The 18762-nt window shown below is 36.1% G+C and overlaps 1 protein-coding gene across 1 annotated transcript in view; it reads right to left on the reverse strand.

Moving 5' to 3' along the window:
• The window catches only part of LOC146136217 (palmitoyl-protein thioesterase 1-like), a 33167-nt gene extending 17224 nt beyond the window's left edge, over window positions 1-15943 (reverse strand). Inside the window, exons 1-4 of the mRNA XM_083395157.1 lie at window positions 15799-15943; window positions 6679-6827; window positions 6508-6596; window positions 6121-6294 (exon numbers count right to left, since the gene is read on the reverse strand). Of these exons, the coding sequence (XP_083251283.1) occupies window positions 6121-6294; window positions 6508-6596; window positions 6679-6827; window positions 15799-15889 (503 nt within the window). The 5' untranslated portion in view covers window positions 15890-15943. The remainder of the gene's footprint in view (window positions 1-6120; window positions 6295-6507; window positions 6597-6678; window positions 6828-15798) is intronic.
• Window positions 15944-18762: the final 2819 nt, after the last annotated feature.

The raw sequence follows: 18762 nt of genomic DNA on the forward strand, positions 1-18762 counted from the left end.
ACTTTTTCTATAATGCTTCGAACAAAAATCGGTCTGAAACATTTTCGGGCAAAAACAAGATATGTCCCAAAAATAAATTTTCGGCCCATATAATAAGAGCAAAAACAAGATATGTCCCGAAAATAAATTTTCGGCCCATATAATATATATGGCTGTGAGTCGGTAGAATTAACCACACAGCCCTAGTTTATTGCATTACGTTCAGCTAGAACTTTGTTTTTGCTTCAGATAATTGTGAAGCTTCGATTTAGTGAAATTTATCAAAACGTATTTGCTGGGTCATTTTTTCGATTGTGATTTTCCATTTTCCATTTGTCATTAAGCCTGTTTATATGAACCTTTCTCAGGCAGATTAGATTAAGGTTCAAGCCGGCTTGAAAAGTAATCCGTTCCAGCATCGTAATTACATAGCGCGAAATTCAAGCCAGCTTGAGTGTACAAACTGCACTGATATGCATTATTACGTAATATTCCAGTAAACCTCTAATGCACAACCAATTTTTCGGCTTAGGCTACTCCTTGCGGTAGCAATTTATTGCTGCTTGTTCGTTTTTATTAACCTAAAATTAAAAAAAACATAAGAATTACTTGAGTTAGGTTTGCCGATTAAGTACGTTTTTGACTGTCTGTATAGTGCTTCAGTTTACCTGGCACACAGAATGTAAGTGCAGGAAAGTTAAGCTTGTTTGTGCTGGCCAACGCTATATACATGGCACAGCGGACAAAAGAAGGTGATAAGCCAAACATTAATAAAACTGTATTTGGCGCTGGCCTAGAATCCTACCACAGCGTTGAGACAATTATTAAAGCAAAGTACAATATTTGGGTGAGGGTGGGCCAACTATTACTATTTCAACCTACCCAAACCCGCATCCTAACACAAATAATGTTATATGTTGTGGATTCTAGACCAGCGCCTATGTCACAAATTAGTATCTGATTCTAACGAGTGTATGTAATGTTCTTTCCTTATGCGCTAAACTTATTTTGTTTACGACTAGCCGTTCGTGTTACGTCATAATGCCCCAAAAGTGGCGTGATGTTTACTGCGTTAAAGCAGGTCATTCAACATCAAACAATTCCGGCCGTCAGCGAAACGAACAGATTAAGCGGAGAACGGATTGAAAACCACTCCTTTTGTCAGATTAGGAAACGAGAGAACTTAATTCATTCCAGCGCCAAAACGAGAGAGAATGAATTAACGAATCAGAATCGAATCCGGCTTAAACGTGCATATAAACGGGCTTATTGTAAATACATGCTATTCGAAAAACTAAACCAATCCGGTGAAATTTGTGTGATTGATTTTGTTAGAATAGCTTTTTGGACTAGCAGCAGCGCTATTTCCTAAGTTCCATGTACATGACTATACTATGCTAAATTACAAAGCCTTCTGCCACCTGCAATACTATACGGAGATCGTTTTTCCCGTGTGGTATTATGCCGTGATTAGCGCAACACCTGCGCCACGCTGACACACGAGTTTTTGTTATGTCATTTCGACAGTGCAAAATTTGCTAAGAAATATTATTAAACAAACAAGATGCTCAGGAAAAATAACTATTTCGTATTTCACGATACCGTTTAATTGTTTATAAAAATCTCAACCTTGCATAGTTTAATACCGATACAAATTTTGACCTAAAAATAATTTATTTTGACAAAATTTTAGAAATACATTGATTTAAATAACCTAGGCGTCGTTATTCACATGTTTTTTATACCTTATATTGATCTAATGAAGATATAATACGGTTAAAATGACTTTGAATATAAATCCTAACTAAATATTTTTGATAAAATTGAACCATAAATTTTAAAAAGACTGAACGACCGTCAAAAAATAATCGCCGTAGCTATTACAATAAAATCTTTAAAGCTATACATTGTTATAATTAGGGGTAGGCACAAGTAAAGTAATTTTCTCATTAATTGATTTTTTAAAGTAATTTTGATTTTAAAAAGGGAGTACTTTAGATAAAAATTACATTTTGTTTTCCAGTATTAAACATAACACATCATGTTGTTGTTTTGCACTGACTTTACTTTTTATGTTTAAAGGTAAAAACGTGTTTGGAATAGTAAAAATTGGCCCAAAAGCTTGAACCAATTTAGAATTGCAGCAGCACTGATACTGTAGAAGCCATTTTGTCATATTGTGTTTACACAGAGAATTTTTGTTTTTTAATCGATGTGTCGTAACGGAAAATTTTCAGTAAAAATCTATGGCCTAAATTCTTTGTAACCATATGTAATGTTTACGTCACTCCTTGCAGCCAATGTGCAAACGATAAGCGGAAAGTTTTCGGTAAAATTCCGTTACGTAGATTTCTTGCAACCACATAATATTTGCAGCGAATTTGCAAAATTCAAATTGTTGACACCAATTTTTATGCGTCAAGTTATTTACATCCGTTTTTTTTTGTATATGTTTCAAAACACCGCGGTCTGAACATTAGTCGGTTTCCCCGGTTGTGTGATTTTTAAACTGTTGACATTTTAACTGCAGACAGAGGCTGTTTCGCAATCGCATTTTGACGTAAAATTTGTATGTTTCGCGTCAGAAATAAGTGTGAAAAAGGTTTAAACCACGCCTTGTTATCACGTGATATTTTGTTAAGTATTATAAGAATTAATGACGTAAATCTTTCTTTATCGCAGAAATTTTCTTAACTGATTCTCGTCTATAAATAGCGTGTTCAATCAATATAAACCGGAGAGAGAGAGAGATAGAGGCTTTTATAGCTTCTACTCAGACAGCAAACTTGAGTGCTTTTGTGACTGAACCAAAGAGAGGCTTTTACAGCTTTGACTGAAGACAGCAAAATTGACTGTTCATGTATCTGAACTAAAGGAAAGAATTGGACCTGAATGGCCTCACGAAGACAGGCCATCTCAAATCTTGTAGGAGTGTGGTTGATTCATCTTGGCAATTATATAAATGAAGACTCATTAATCGGACCCACATCCTCCACAAATTGGCGCGACCCGAGTGAGGAACGAACCACCTGCAAACTCATTAATCGGACGCATCCCACCCCCCTTAAATTGATGCCCACGTGTGAGGAACGAACCACCTGCAAACTACTTTCCCAAGAAGACTGAAGAAACGAAGCTCAAAAAAAAAAAAATATGTGCCTTAATCTGTATGGACCACCTACAAACGGCCGCCTAAAAACTGTCATGTTTGGAACTTGCAAGAAGCCAGCTTTAGAAGAAAATAATCTCATCGAAAGATACGTGAAGAGACGCTCCATAGCGTCAGCAAAGCATTTGCTTGGAATTCGAAACACGAAATACAAACAAGCGTTGTCGATAAAGACATCACCACCGTTTGGAATCATGGAAAACGAAACGGAATTATGGATTTCACAATAACTGATTCTGCCTAGTTTATCAGGTGAAAATCTTATACTTTTAATATATATATGTATAATTATTAAAATACCGACCGAAAGGTCTGTAAATTGTTTTAGTGCGACTTTTTATTAAACCATTATGTATCGCATTTCGCAAATTATGTATAGTCTATATCTATGAAGTCTAAGCTTAAACATCGATCGCACGATCTTTTGATAAATGTTAAAAGAGCTTAATTTTTGTGCTTGGAGCTCAACAGTTGAAATCAACGCGTTAAACTTGTGAATCACGACTTAATTTTGTTGTGCACGAAATAATTTCGTGTTAAATTTCCGAATTCTTTTAAACATTTGGTACGTTTTGGGTTTTTGTCTGTTTTTCTCTCATCACGCAGCCGCGTTTACACACGAGTTTAAACATCTCGTATCAAGCATAATGATTTATCCACACGCGAAACATTAGCTTTCAAATCACAACTTTAGGAACACCCCATTTCCTGCCTTTTGTTGAAAGCAATAGTGAATAAGCAGCAACTTCAAAGCGTATTTTCTTGTGATGCGTCGTTATTTTAAAACTTACATTGAACCAATTGTGCAAACTAAAAAAAAATGCAAATTTTTAAGGAAATGTTGCTCAATGTAAAAAATCAATAGAATTTAATTTTGTATTGAATCGCAAGAGATGTGTAACGTGAGTAAATACATATTCCAGTAATTAATTGTCTCAAACTTTAAGTGTAACCTGTCGCGCCTATATATATATATAAGTATAAAAAATATGTGTGTCTATAACCAAAATGTTAATAACCTAAGTTTGAAGTGTTGCAATCAAAATGTTCAAGACATACGAACACACATCTGCCGAAAAATATTTCGCATTTCTCAGAATACAAAAGCACGTTGGACAGCGAAAGGTCACAGCACAGCGCAGCGCACAATGAATGGCTTTCCGGTGACGTCAAAATTACAACGCACCAAACAGGGAGTTTCCCCTGCTGCCGCACAGATCGCCTGAAAAGCTCAATCCACAGCAATGCAATGGTGTGTCAAGCACACAACAATTTCGAGCAACTCAGCGAACGCTGACATCAAAGTCCTCGGTTGCTAATTCAGGCACCAAAGAGAAAACTTTCTCGAGGAATCAGGAATCTGACTAAAACAATTGCGCAAATGCGTTATGTGATCGAACAATTTTCGCGTCCACGTGTCCACACACATTTCACAAACAAATAACCAGCTTTTAATATGCAAGCTGTTCCAAAATCTAGCGTGGGAATATTTGTAGAAGCCATTTTGTCATATTGTGTTTACACAGAGAATTTTTGTTTTTTAATCGATGTGTCGTAACGGAAAATTTTCAGTAAAAATCTATGGCCTAAATTCTTTGTAACCATATGTAATGTTTACGTCACTCCTTGCAGCCAATGTGCAAACGATAAGCGGAAAGTTTTCGGTAAAATTCCGTTACGTAGATTTCTTGCAACCACATAATATTTGCAGCGAATTTGCAAAATTCAAATTGTTGACACCAATTTTTATGCGTCAAGTTATTTACATCCGTTTTTTTTTGTATATGTTTCAAAACACCGCGGTCTGAACATTAGTCGGTTTCCCCGGTTGTGTGATTTTTAAACTGTTGACATTTTAACTGCAGACAGAGGCTGTTTCGCAATCGCATTTTGACGTAAAATTTGTATGTTTCGCGTCAGAAATAAGTGTGAAAAAGGTTTAAACCACGCCTTGTTATCACGTGATATTTTGTTAAGTATTATAAGAATTAATGACGTAAATCTTTCTTTATCGCAGAAATTTTCTTAACTGATTCTCGTCTATAAATAGCGTGTTCAATCAATATAAACCGGAGAGAGAGAGAGATAGAGGCTTTTATAGCTTCTACTCAGACAGCAAACTTGAGTGCTTTTGTGACTGAACCAAAGAGAGGCTTTTACAGCTTTGACTGAAGACAGCAAAATTGACTGTTCATGTATCTGAACTAAAGGAAAGAATTGGACCTGAATGGCCTCACGAAGACAGGCCATCTCAAATCTTGTAGGAGTGTGGTTGATTCATCTTGGCAATTATATAAATGAAGACTCATTAATCGGACCCACATCCTCCACAATACCGCTCTTTTTATTGTTTATACTACCCTCACAAAGTGTCTCTAGCTGAAAGTGTGACTTGTGTTATTGATGTTAGAATTGTGAGCACAGTAATGTTGTGCACCGAAACAGGGCATTTTAGATAGACAAAACTCAGCATGAGATTTTGCAGTTTCCAGAAGATGCGAAGCTGAGCAATATAACATTTCAAATGCTGTAAATAATGTTTTAAACTTCTTCATTTAGAAAATAAACAACATTTTGGCCTTTCCTTATGACTGAATATGTGTGATTCAAGAATTTTGATGTTTTTAAGCAAGATTTACTTTACTTGGATACTTACTTAAACAAAAAAAATTTGTTACTTGAACTCAGCAGCCCAAGTAATAACAAGGTTGCTTGAGAAATTTATTCCTACCGATGAGAATTGCTGTGTTTGGTTTGGTCTGCGACTAGGGAAAGGTTTCCTGCCACTGGTGTACAATTTTTAACTAAATTCCGAAATTGCAAATATTGGTAATGGTTTTGGTAAAATTATTGCCAATATATTTTAAATCTGAAAAATTTAGCATGTTTTAGCATTTCTCCTTGATGTAGATTTCACCAATAATTCCTTGAGATCTCCTTAATCTACATAACAACTAAATGACTATACTTACTGATCCTGGACAAGGGGCCGATATGCAGCAGTGTTAAGTAGTTCACGAAGATTATCACAAAACTCAACCTCTTCTCCGGGGCACTTGGGAAAGCCATATACACCCTGGTGCTGGCCGCCTATTGAGATAAGGTTGTTCATTTGAATTCCATCACATTGTTGAGCCAGTGCTCTCCTGCAAGGTAGGAAATAAAAAGGTATTATATATATATATATATATATATATATATATTGAAGTTTTCCATTTATACTAATCAGTCTGGCAACAAGGAGGCGTAACAAAAAACAATAAACCACGCAAAACTGCTGAAAAACATATATTTGAAATATATATATCATTCTCACACAAATACATGTGCAAAGGTCCAAATGTGTTGGTATAACCTACAGAAACTGTCCTCCTTGGGAAAATCCCATTGCATTGAAGCCATTTACTAGATTGTCATCAGCTTTGATCATGTCACAGGCCATTGTAATCTGCAGTAAGACAGTTTAAATATTTAGCTAACTCAAAAACACCATATTGTTTCATACATATTGTTATGAGTTAGACTCAAACCTGCTCAGATATTGGTTTAAAAAATCCATTTAAAATATCTTCTGTTGTAGATTCTCCAATTTTTAAAGAATGGATGTAAATTCCAGGAACATTATTTTCAACAAGACGCATGATTGAACCCATGCTAAATGGGTTACAGCAACTGTCACCTGTACAATATTTATGAAACTTAAAATTTGGAATAAAATTATATTAAAGTAAAACATTTAACTATTTTTTGTGTCGTCACATTAATTCTAAGTCTGGTTTATTACCGAATTCCCCCAGTTGTCTACAGAAGACAAATAAAATCCAAACTAAAATTATTTAAGTCAACCAAACAACAGGGCATTTTGCAGTTCTCTTGAATATTACACTAAGAATACAAAAAGAAACATTTTTTTAAGTAAAGGTGATGACCCTAGTGCTTCAGAAGCTGTTTTTTCTCTCTGATAAACAAATCATAAATTGTTTTTTTTTTGTCTTTTGGTCACACAATATGTTGTGGAATCAGGTGGCACTGTACAAGAGACAAATTATATTGAGTTATTGACAAGCTTTCGCACAACCGTGCTTCATCAGGTCAAAGTATCCTTAAAAAGATTGCTACAATATGTTGTGTCTTTTAGTTTAGGGGACACATTCCTTAATGAGGCACAGTAATACGTCTGACCGGCAGAATATAAACTGACATTGATAACTATCCAAATATTGTTTGCTGAAAATTCATAGGCAATTGAGGCATATTATGAAGAATTAGCAATTTTTGAAAATTTTGTTGTTCCTAAAGTGCAGTGGTTCTCAAACTTTTTAAAAAACTTGTGCAACGGTCCCCTAGCATTTTTGTTAAATTACTCACGGTCCCCCTAAAAATATACACAAATAAACGCAAAATAGCACATTGTTATTAATGGTATCAATAGTAGGGCTACCATATTTTCAGCACCCAAAGAGGACATTTTTTGCTGGCAAATAAAACGAAAGTAGAATTGTTATTAGGGATGTTCAAAGTAGAATCCCAAGGTATTCTAGAATAATAGTTTTCGAATCTAGAATAATGAATCCAGAATAGCGAATCCTAGTATATTTTTATTAAATTATTTAGCCTCGATTTTGTTTGGGAAAGGGATTAATCCTAATCTACCCTACAGGGCCCACAATCACAGCAATAAATCGCCCAAACAATTTGCTAACATGTGTATTGTGTACATTATAATAAAAAAATCTCCCATATGTTTAACATTCTTAACAACTGTCATTTGAAGCAGTTGTGTAAACAGTAATGTGTCCACTGTCCAGGTTGTTGTAAAACTTATATTTTTGTCTATAGTAAGTACAATGCAATACTGCACACAGAACCCTTTAGCAATTCGGTCCTGTTTTTTAAAGCATTGTTGGGTCTTAGTTCTTAGTGCTTTTATTTTGACTAACATAATCTGTTATGCAGTCAAATAATGTACTGCAAAGGATACACAGTTACTATTGACATAACGAATTCCTGACAATTGCGCTGTGCATAACTGCATAACCTCGCTGAATATTGGCCTAAAGTTGACCTTAAGTAACCCTATACCACATTTTGTGGACGGCCAGTACGTTTTACAATGTAATGTTACTTTTGCAACTTGACGCATTTAGGAAAATTGCGAACTCCGCACCTGGCATTACACGTTAGTCGCTCGCCCAATAACGCTTGATTGACACTTAATTATTAGACGGACGTTATCGCGAGACGCGAAGTAATTGGTCGCCCGAAAAAACGCTGACACTGCACTACAAGCTTACATTATGTGTCGCCATGCAGCGACAGGCCAACTTACCACACGCGTTTCAATAAGGCGCGACAATCGGCGGTAAAACATTAAATTATATTGGTTCCAATTACCTGAAATAAACGGCAGAATTGCCCATCTGGATTCGAATCCAAGGATTCGATATTCTACTTTGAACATCCCTAATTGTTATGTTTAACTTTGATGATGCTTTACATTTACTTGGTTGCTGCAGACAACAGTTACAAAAACAACAAATCAAACTTATTTTTCAGATCCAGCCCATGAATACTTTGCGGTTCCCTTAACTTTTGCAATAAGAAATGATCATTTTCAACGAGATCATGAAATTGTTTACACAAAATATCATTGAAATTACCTTTATGCTATATAGACCAGGGGTCGGCAACATTTTTTTAGTCGCGGGCCAAAACCAAACTCAGAAAGGTCTCTGCGGGCCGCAAAAAATGTTAACTAAGAATTGTGTTATTAAAATGGTAAAACAACTGTGTCAATCAGGCGGGTCTCGGATTTTTTTGCACTTAAACGTGCTTAATTACAATTAATGAGACAGTGAAGTGTTGGCGCGAAAAAAAGCGTTTGTTAGATATAAAATTCGAGTCCACACGTCGTCATCCATGCTAACTAATGGAAAGTGTAACAAATCTACTTTTAAGAAACGCAATAACTTTGTTGGTTAATCCACATCAGTATTTTCAAACTTCTGGGCGAACCTGGCAAGCGCGATTTTTTTTTGCTATACCGTTAGTTCTTTCAAAATTTCTTGCAAGTTTTTATCACACTGCCGAAAATAATAAAACGTCAAAAAATTTTGAACAAGTATTCCGTTTGTCCGTGACGCACTTGTCAGCCTTCCACGAACGTAAACTAACTGGATGTACAACGATCATTAAATTTTTCACGCTTAATTAAAAAATAGCCAAAAAGTGTGTGAAATAGACTCGTGTCTAGTTTGTCAAATGGGCGGCGGGCCGTAGGTTGCCGACCCCTGCTATAGATTAACTAGACAAGCTTCTGTGAGATATAATAACATAGCTTTCAGCCATGCAAATTTTACACAATACGTTATTACAGCCGCGCAATTTCAAGCTGCAAAATCCAAAGTTTTCAATCTGGGGGCCGGTAGGGTTAGAAACAAATCTTCCTAAAAGAGGACATATGGTAGGCCTAATCAATAGGCTTATTGATACCGTAGTTAGTATTGTAACGCTTACCAGATCACTTTATTTGAGTGCAGTAATCACAAACAGTTTTTTCTCATTAGCACAACGCAACACTATGAAGTCACAATGCAGAATTCAACTCAATGCATGTACACGTTGGAATTACGTTGGCGTATGCCGTACTGTAAATTTGCGAGTATTTGACGAGCCTGAGTTTGACTTTCCTTCTTTTGTCCCACAATGGGGCCTATGTACTACATAGTTATAATTAATATTATGTTTCTTGAGCTTTGTTTGGAAAGGTAAGTTGTCTGAAAATTTTATTGCACGAAAAAATGAATTATTTAGAAGCGTCGTGTTGATTTTTTGTTAGGTGCTTCGCGGTCCCAGAAAACTGTCTCGCGGACCCCAGTTTGAGAACCACTGCTATGTTGGAAATCCAAATATGTTAAAGTTGTAAAAACACCACACCCAAATTTTACAAATAACGTTATTACAGCCGCGCAATTTCAAGCTGCAAAATCTAAAGTTTTCAATCTGGGGGCTAGTAGGGCAATTTGTTAGATAACCTTTTTTAAACCAGCAATTCAGAATGTTTCATGGCTACAGTAATTTGTTGGAAATAAATATAACGTCTCGCCTAGAAAAGTCTCGTTGAAACTATAATCATTAATCAACTAACTCGAAATGCAAAAAAAGAGGACATTGGGGCATTTTTGAGCGTCCTTGGAGGACCATTCACTTTTCTTGAGAAAAGAGGACAAATCTTCCTAAAAGAGGACATATGGTAGGCCTAAGCAATAGGTTGTTGATATCGTAGTTAGTATTGTAACGCTAACCAGATCACTTTATTTGAGTGCAGTAATGACAAACAGTTTTTTCTCGTTAGCACAACGCAACACTATGACATCACAATGCACAATTCAACTCAATGCATGTACACGTTGGAATTACGTTGGCGTATGCCGTACTGTAAATTTGCAAGTATTTGACGAGCCTGAGTTTGGCTTTCCTTCTTTTGTCCCACAATGGGGCCTATGTACTACATAGTTATAATTAATATTATGTTTCTTAAGCTTTGTTTGGAAAGGTAAGTTGTCTGAAAATTTTATTGCACAAAAAAATGACTTATTTAGAAGTGTGTTGATTTTTTGTTAGGTGCTTCGCGGTCCCATAAAACTGTCTCGCGGATCCCAAAAGGACCGCGGACCCCAGTTTGAGAACCACTGCTATAGTGTATACCAGTTAAAATGTTGTTGGAAATCCAAATATGTTAAAGTTGTAAAAATACTACACCTGAATGCAATCCATAATTTGTGGTCGCCAAAGATTCCCACAAATTTCGCAGAAATCCCATACTAAAAACACTATATATGCCAGAAAGGCTTTTTTACATTGTTTCACAGCATTATTTTATACCAAATGACATCACTCACATTGCTTTGGGCAGCATTCCATAGCAAAGATTTTTAGTGGTTGGAATACAATCCGGGATACTATAGTAATATATATTCTAGAAACATTCATATTAAACTAAAGATGTGTGACATGCCAATTGCAGGGCTTTGGCAAGAAATTACATAAGACAAGCTGTGACGACTTCGGAAGAAATTTCTCTATGACCGCTTTGTTGGACTAAATGCTTACATAACATAGTACATGGAGCCGTCCTACCAGTAACATGGCTGCAGAGCTGGGTCAAACTCAAGACTCTTTGGATTCGGTTTGTTTTGCGTGAGTCGGACTCAGGACTTGAGTTAGACTGCATAAAACTACCAGAGACCAAAGTCTGACATGCGCATGCGTAGTACAAAATTTAGAAACTGAAGACTGCAAACTTAAAATTGTACAGGTGAAATAGCATATATGGTTGAATATTTTCCAACCATGTGTTGTGTGTTGGTGAGTTATATGACACCCTATGAGTGAATTACATAATATCCACCTTAATATAGTTAAGAAAATGGGTTAAATACAGGCTGTAGAATCGGGTCCGGAAACGGGACTTTGCGAAATCTTACATTTGACCGGAGACCGACTCAGGTTTTTTGTAACCGACTCCACAGCCGTGACCAGTAACACTTGACACTTGATAACAACAGATAAACCAATTAAATAAAGTAAAAGAAATTGGTCTCGGAACTACAGAAAAGAAAAATCTTACAAGGCATACAAAGTAACACTGGTCAACAATATTTTACTTTTTTTAAAACAAGAATGTAATTATTTATTTTAGACCAACCAGAAATTTGGGCAGTATATGGTACAGGCCTCCTTGCTAAATCCAATTTGGGAAAACAAATTCACTTTTACGGTTTTAAGAAAAGCCTTTTACATTGACAAAGCAAGCATAGCAATCATTCTTATTACAACATGGGCAACAGCAAGATGCAAGGATAGTGATCATTTGTTTAGCCAATTGTGTAAACCAGTTGAACAAGGTACATAGTGTACATGTTATGTCTTAGTTTCTTAATGGACAGCTAAAGTATGATTGCCTAACTGATTGATATCTGATGTCATACCTCTTTGCTTGTCTTTGTTTCCACAAATATAGCAAATCAGATCATGGTTGCTCTCGCATATTAATAATACAGCACAATATTGAAACATAAAATTTTGAAGCATATTTTGAAGCAAAATTGTTTGCCAAGGTTCACATAGTGCTTGATTGCATTGCAGTACCTTCCCACCAAACATCTTTGGTGTGAAATGCTCGTCCAAAAATATGCCAGTGACATCATTTGGTGTAAAACAGTATGGCAGAATGCTGGCGACTTGGCGACAGAAAAGCAAACATGTACGTACACCCCCAGGCCCCAGGTTGTACCTTCACATGTCCCTTATGTATTTGTTAATGACCTAATGTCGCAAATAAATTTTGCGCCTTCGGCCCTACGTTTTGTTGTCTAATTTACTTATTAGTAGCCTTGTTTATCGCCAAAATGGCAAGGTTCATACATTCCTTAGGCGAACACATCATTTAAATTTAGGGGCGTGACCAAAAACCGAAGAATTTTCGCCAAAAATGCTTGTCACCAGAAGGCTAGCAAGATTCTGCCAGCCTGGTGTAAAATACCATTTGTCTAGTGAATTTATGATGAAAAATAAGGTATTCCTAGTGTTTATTTGGCAAACTTTTGGCAAAACAAATTATTGGTGCAAATCTTTGGTGGCCACAAATTACAAAATACAGTCAGGACACACTGCAACATCCCATAGTATGGATGAATCGATTTCCTTGAAATTGAGACACAATCATAGCAAATTTTTTGGGGCTTTTACGACATTTTTTGGCGTTTATGTAATTAAACAAGCCCAAAAATATAGTTTAAGCCTTAGGTGGAGAAGCATGGCCTTGTACAGGGTGTACCAGAAAAAACTACCACATTTCAAATTGTTACTGTACCAAAGCTGTAGTAATCTGAGAGAAGGTTAACACATTCGCTGCGATTCCAAATTTTCGTTGTTTTCTTGTGTTGCGATTACCTTTAACTTTCTGTACCGCTAACTGCCGCCGTAGGTTTGACGCCAAATTTCGTCGACATTTTTTCTTCGCTTTAAGGAGTTCTTTCAGACAGTTTAATCGTTTGGGCACCGTGGGTCAAATCGGATTAAACACAAACTATATTGTAGCCAGTGTGATTTGACCCACCGGTGGGTCGCATAATTTTAAGGTTGCGGTTGTCGTATATTTTTACAGGGGGTATTTTTCAGGGTCTTATTTTCATGGGTGGTTCAATAATTGGGTTATTATATAGAGGGTTATTTAACAGGTTAATTTTTTTAACATTATATATTCCACTTTGGTTTATTTGCTTTCGGGTTTCCAACATTTTTAAAATTTATTTTTTTCAAACCCCCACCAAAAAAATGCACCCCCAACACTTGGGCCCAAACCACAAAAATATACAACCTTCTTGATCATTTTTTATCTAAATTCTAATAAGTACAACCAACAGTTTTATAATAAATTAACTTTTTGTATTAATTCGCCATAAAACCACCTGATTTTTGGGTTGTTCACCCCTAAAAAATAAACAAGGGATTCGTAATATTATTTTTCTGGTTGAGTGATTTGGTTTACATCAATAGCATATTGACGAACATTACAAAAGAGAGATATATTGCTAGATATTACTGTCGCTAGGTAGGTGTAGAGAGCTTCAAATAACCTAACGGCACACTATTTTATAGCAAAAAAATAGGACCCGCTCATAATTTTGAAGCAATAAACCCAATTAACATAATAAACATAAATTTTAAAGAAAAAGGCCGAATGTGTTAAGTTTAAAGTTTAACTTTATGAGTACCAGATTACAAACCCTCAAAACTATTTGAGGCACAATTTTTTTAATTTTTTTCGTATGACCCACCGGTGGATCGCATCGCAGAAGCTAAATTTTACGCATGACCCACCGATGGGTTGTATCGCAGCGAACGTGTTAAATTGAAACTTGTAGCAGAGGACCTACGATTTGTGTTTTAGGTTTCAGTTTTTATAAGTAAATGATATTTTGTGCAATTTTTTAAAATTTCGTAGCTGTATGTAAAATGGCCTCGACTGGCGAACACCTTGCATTCTGTGACTCGAGGGTGCCATCTAAAGAATGAAATCTTTAAAACAAAATTAGATCAAATGGTAACCTTTTGACTTTGAGATGAGACAATAAATGTTTTGATTGCTTATAAATTTTGTCTCTTTTTCCTAGTTTGAAATGTGGTAGGTTTTACGTCCAGCGCGGTCATTTTGTGGGTTATCGTTTACCTGTCTTGTAGTTTCGATACGTAAACGTTAGTATATCTTTACATGATATGTCAGTATCCTGATGAAGACGTTGTGTATAGCACGTGCAAACGTCAATCAATTTTATTATACTGCTGGATGAACAACACTTTGTAATATATTTGCATTTAAAGTTATTGTTACAAAAAACTGCAGCAATTGCTCTTAATTTTCTAATACAAACAATTAAATAAATACAAAAAAGTAGAACTATTATCCTGGGTACATCGCAAGTCCAATAAACTTTCCCAAAGGCGTCAACAACTAGGTTAAACATTTAAAAATTAACAACTATTTGCCACTGCCGCAATGACGTCTTTGATTGTTTGCAGTTAAACTTTTTTTTTTTAAAAACGGGACAAAGAGTCTTTATTACGATCATACAGCGGGACAAAGGGTCTTTATTACAAGTTATTTGTGTAGTGTTGAATGTATTTGCGTCTTAGTGTTTAGGGAAAGCGCTAAGTTATATTTCGCTTAGTAGTGGTGCTTAACACAAGTTGTCCTACACCCAACTAATTAAATTTCTCGCCGAAGGCACTAGCAAGTCGAGCGAGTGGGCGTCAATCGGCACTCGCCAGGAGCAATTTGTACTCGCATGGGCGAGCGGGTGAGTGCTTAAGCGCAACCCTGTATATATAATTTTTTCGTCAAGATTCCAGGGATTCCCGGGAATTTTCATTTTTCATTCCCGTTTCCCAGGAGTGAAAAATCCATGAAAAAGAGGAACCCTACTAGATATGCCCATGAATGCGAATGTCATACCTGTCTATTTAATATGAACGCTGACTATCGTGGTTGCTTTTTTAACTTAATGTAGGAATGTAGGAGTACTTCAAAGCAAAAAACTGCAAACACACATTAATTCTATGATCATAATTAAGTACTTTTAAAATAATAAACAATCTATATGGCTAACATCGCTTTGCAAGAATCATTAAACAATATGGCAACTGCACTTTCCGTAACTTTTTTTCATTCCTGCCAATTTAAGTGCGTAATGATCCTACATATTCTCCATTTCAAAAATATTTATGAATAAATACGTGTAGAAACAACTACAAGTTTTTTTTTTTTTTCTAATGAAAGTGAAAAAAAGATAAAAAAAAATTTTAAATAATTTTTTTGCACTAATTTCTTCGTTTTTCTGGCTGATTCTTAGGCCGATATAGTCACCAGCATTCTGCCATACTGGTAATTTAGTTGGTTTGATAACAAAAAATTGTCACATTGACCCACATTTAATTCCCAATCCTTTGCTGAGAAAACTAAAGGTAAGTGTCAACCATTTTTCAACAATGTAGAGATATCTAAGATATATATATATATATATATATATATATCTGGATACAAAACTGTCTTCTTTCTATTGAAAAATTAGTAAATGAGAAAAACATACCCATTCCATGCCATATTACCAGAGGAAGTGGAGTTGCGACAGCATGTCCAAAGGCAAAAACAGCAAAAATCACTGTCAGGATCCAGTTCATAATTGTTAAAATGTTCAAATTACCTAGAAATGGGTAAATTAATTCTTTGTTATCAATTCCTTAGATAAAAAAAAGCAAATTAATGAGATTAACACTTTAGATGTGCTATCAGCTATGCACGGAAACTGAACTGAATTATTAAACCAAATGTTATAAACGGTACATTATGTCAGTAGACATCTGGTACTTACGCCAAAAATAGTAGTCAAATATTTGTTTAAGGTTGTGTGGGAATTTAGCATGTGTGAAACTATGTGATAGTTTTATGACAGGGATGACAAACCTTTTAATCGCGCAGGTCACAAACACAACCTTAATCCTTCCAAAAAGCACAAGTGGGTTATACATTTAATTAAATGCTAACTTTGCCGTTTTAAGTGTTATTGTCTGGATTGATAATTTAAGGTTTTTGAACAATTTCAAAATTTGGATTCCACGAATAGTAAGAACCTAAATAGTTAACAAATGCTGCAGCATTTTTTATTGGATTACAGGAGTTCAGCAGAAAGCTTTTCAGCGTGGTTTAATCAGGGTTTTCAGAATTTTTAGTCTGCAAGCTCTTAATTTCCATTAAAGGATTGCTTTAGTTGTCTGCTTGGCGCTGGTCTAAAATCCTACCACCATAGGCGCAAAACTTTCAAAATTCCAGGGCGTTATTTTGTAGACAGTGAAAAATTGCTTATTAATTAAATAAAAAAAATGTGAGCTCTTAGATAAGCTGTTGCCTGTTATCACAGAGCCAACCATTTTTCCTTTAAAAAAATATTTTTGTACCTTTGGGGGCGCTGGTCTAGAATCCTACCACAGCGTTAAAACAATTATTAAACCAACGCACAATATTTGGGTTAGGGTGTGGGTTAGCGTTTGGGTGTGGGTGGGTGAAGTGTTATTATTGATGTTTAATAATAACACTTCACCCACCCAAACCCAAACGCTAACCAGCACCCTAACTCAAATAATAATGTGTGTTGTGGTAGGATTCTAGACCAGCGCCCCTTTGGGCTAAAAAAGTTTCTATTGAAATAGGCAAATCGTGACAATTGTTTGAAAAAATTGCATAAACATAAAAAAAAAACATAGTTTGGCGATTGTATGGCCTCTCTCTATGTGGTAATTCAGGAAAGTTTTAAACACTTTTGGTTAACTTAGACTGTGCTACAGAAATTACTTTGCACATTTATTTATAACTTGGCCGAATTCCAGGGCGATTTGACGCCCTACGAGAAGTCCAGGGCGTTTAAAAACTCTCTGCACCCACGTTCGGCGCCCACCATGCCTACCACAGTGCACGGCGCTGGTCTAGAATCCTACCACAGTTATAAAATCAACGCACAAAATTTGAGCTAGGGTGTCGGTTAGTGTTTGGGTGAGGGTGAGTCAAGTTTTATTATATTCTTTGTTTAAAAATAATACTTGACCCACCCTAACCCAAACCCGCACCCTAACCCAAATAATGTTTCGTTGTGGTAGGATTCTAGACCAGCACCCAGTGCACAATATTTAGGTTAGGGTGCGGGTTAGCGTTTTGGGTTAGGAGACGGGCTCAAAACCAAAATGTGCATATGTGCACCGCATTCGAAGGTGCACATTGTGCGTTGTGCACTTGTCATATGTGCACCAAACAAAACTTGTACATTGTGGGCACAATGTGCACTTGCCATACGTGCACGGTTGAATGCACATTTGAAGGTGCACATTGTGCACTTGCGATATTTGCACCAAATGTGCACTAAATCTGCATCTAATGTGCACCTCACGTGAATTTGATGTGCTCTTAATGTGCATGTGCGCCGAAAGTGGCTAAAAAGGTGCACACTTTATTTTCCGTGATCACTTTTTCCACCGCATGTGATGGTGAGGCGCTATTTGATTATTTTTAACTTCATATTAGCCGATTATTATCGAACTTAAAAACAGACAGACATGCAGATGTAGGATTTGTACTTGCTAAGTTCTTACCAGAAGATATACAATTGAAAGAAAAACGGTCTCCTTGGATAAAGGACCGCGCAATTCTCGCCAGATTTTTTGTTACTTAAAAATTTAAAATTGTATGAGAAATTCTGCAAAATTTATTTGCAAACACGAACGGCAATATTTGAATGTAAAATCGCAATGCTATGGCATGCCACGTCAGATAATGTCACCTGCAGGGTTGTTAAACGAGCATTGTTTGCTCGAAGTCTTTGGCGAAAAGGAAAATGAATGCACGTGAGGGAGTGGGTCAGATTAATCAGTCATCATTTATATAATTGCCAAGATGAATCGACCACACTCCTTCAAGATTTGAGATGGCCTGTCTTCGTGAGGCCAGACAGGTCCTATTCATTCCTTTAGTTCAGATACATGTTCAGTCAATTTTGCTGTCTCAGTATTTTCTCTCTGCACTAGGCAGTACTGGGTGATACTGGTTGATACTGGTTGATACTGGTTCAGTCACAAAAGCACTCGAGTTTGCTGTCTGAGTAAAAGCCGTAAAAGGCGTATTGATTGAACACGCTATTTATAGACGAAAATCAGTTAACAAAATTTATGCGAATAAAGAAGGATTTACGTCATTAATTCTTATAATACTTAACAAAATATCACGTGACAAAAAGGGCGTAACTCAAGCCTTCTTCACACTTATTTCTGACGCGAAACATACAATTTTTACGCCAAAACGCGATTGCGAAACAGCTTCTGACTTCAGTTAAATGACAACAGTTTGAAATCACACGACCGGGGAAACTGATTTATGTTCAGACCGCGGCGTTTTGAAAACATATGCTAAAACGGATGTAAATGCCTTGACGCATAAAAAATTGGTGTAAAAAATTGAATTTTTGCAAATTTGCTGCAAGGATATCGCAAACATTGAGAATGTGGTTGCA

The sequence above is a fragment of the Ascidiella aspersa genome, chromosome 8 (assembly GCF_963924565.1).
Source record: "Ascidiella aspersa chromosome 8, kaAscAspe10.2, whole genome shotgun sequence".
NCBI classification, from domain to species: Eukaryota; Metazoa; Chordata; class Ascidiacea; order Phlebobranchia; family Ascidiidae; genus Ascidiella; species Ascidiella aspersa.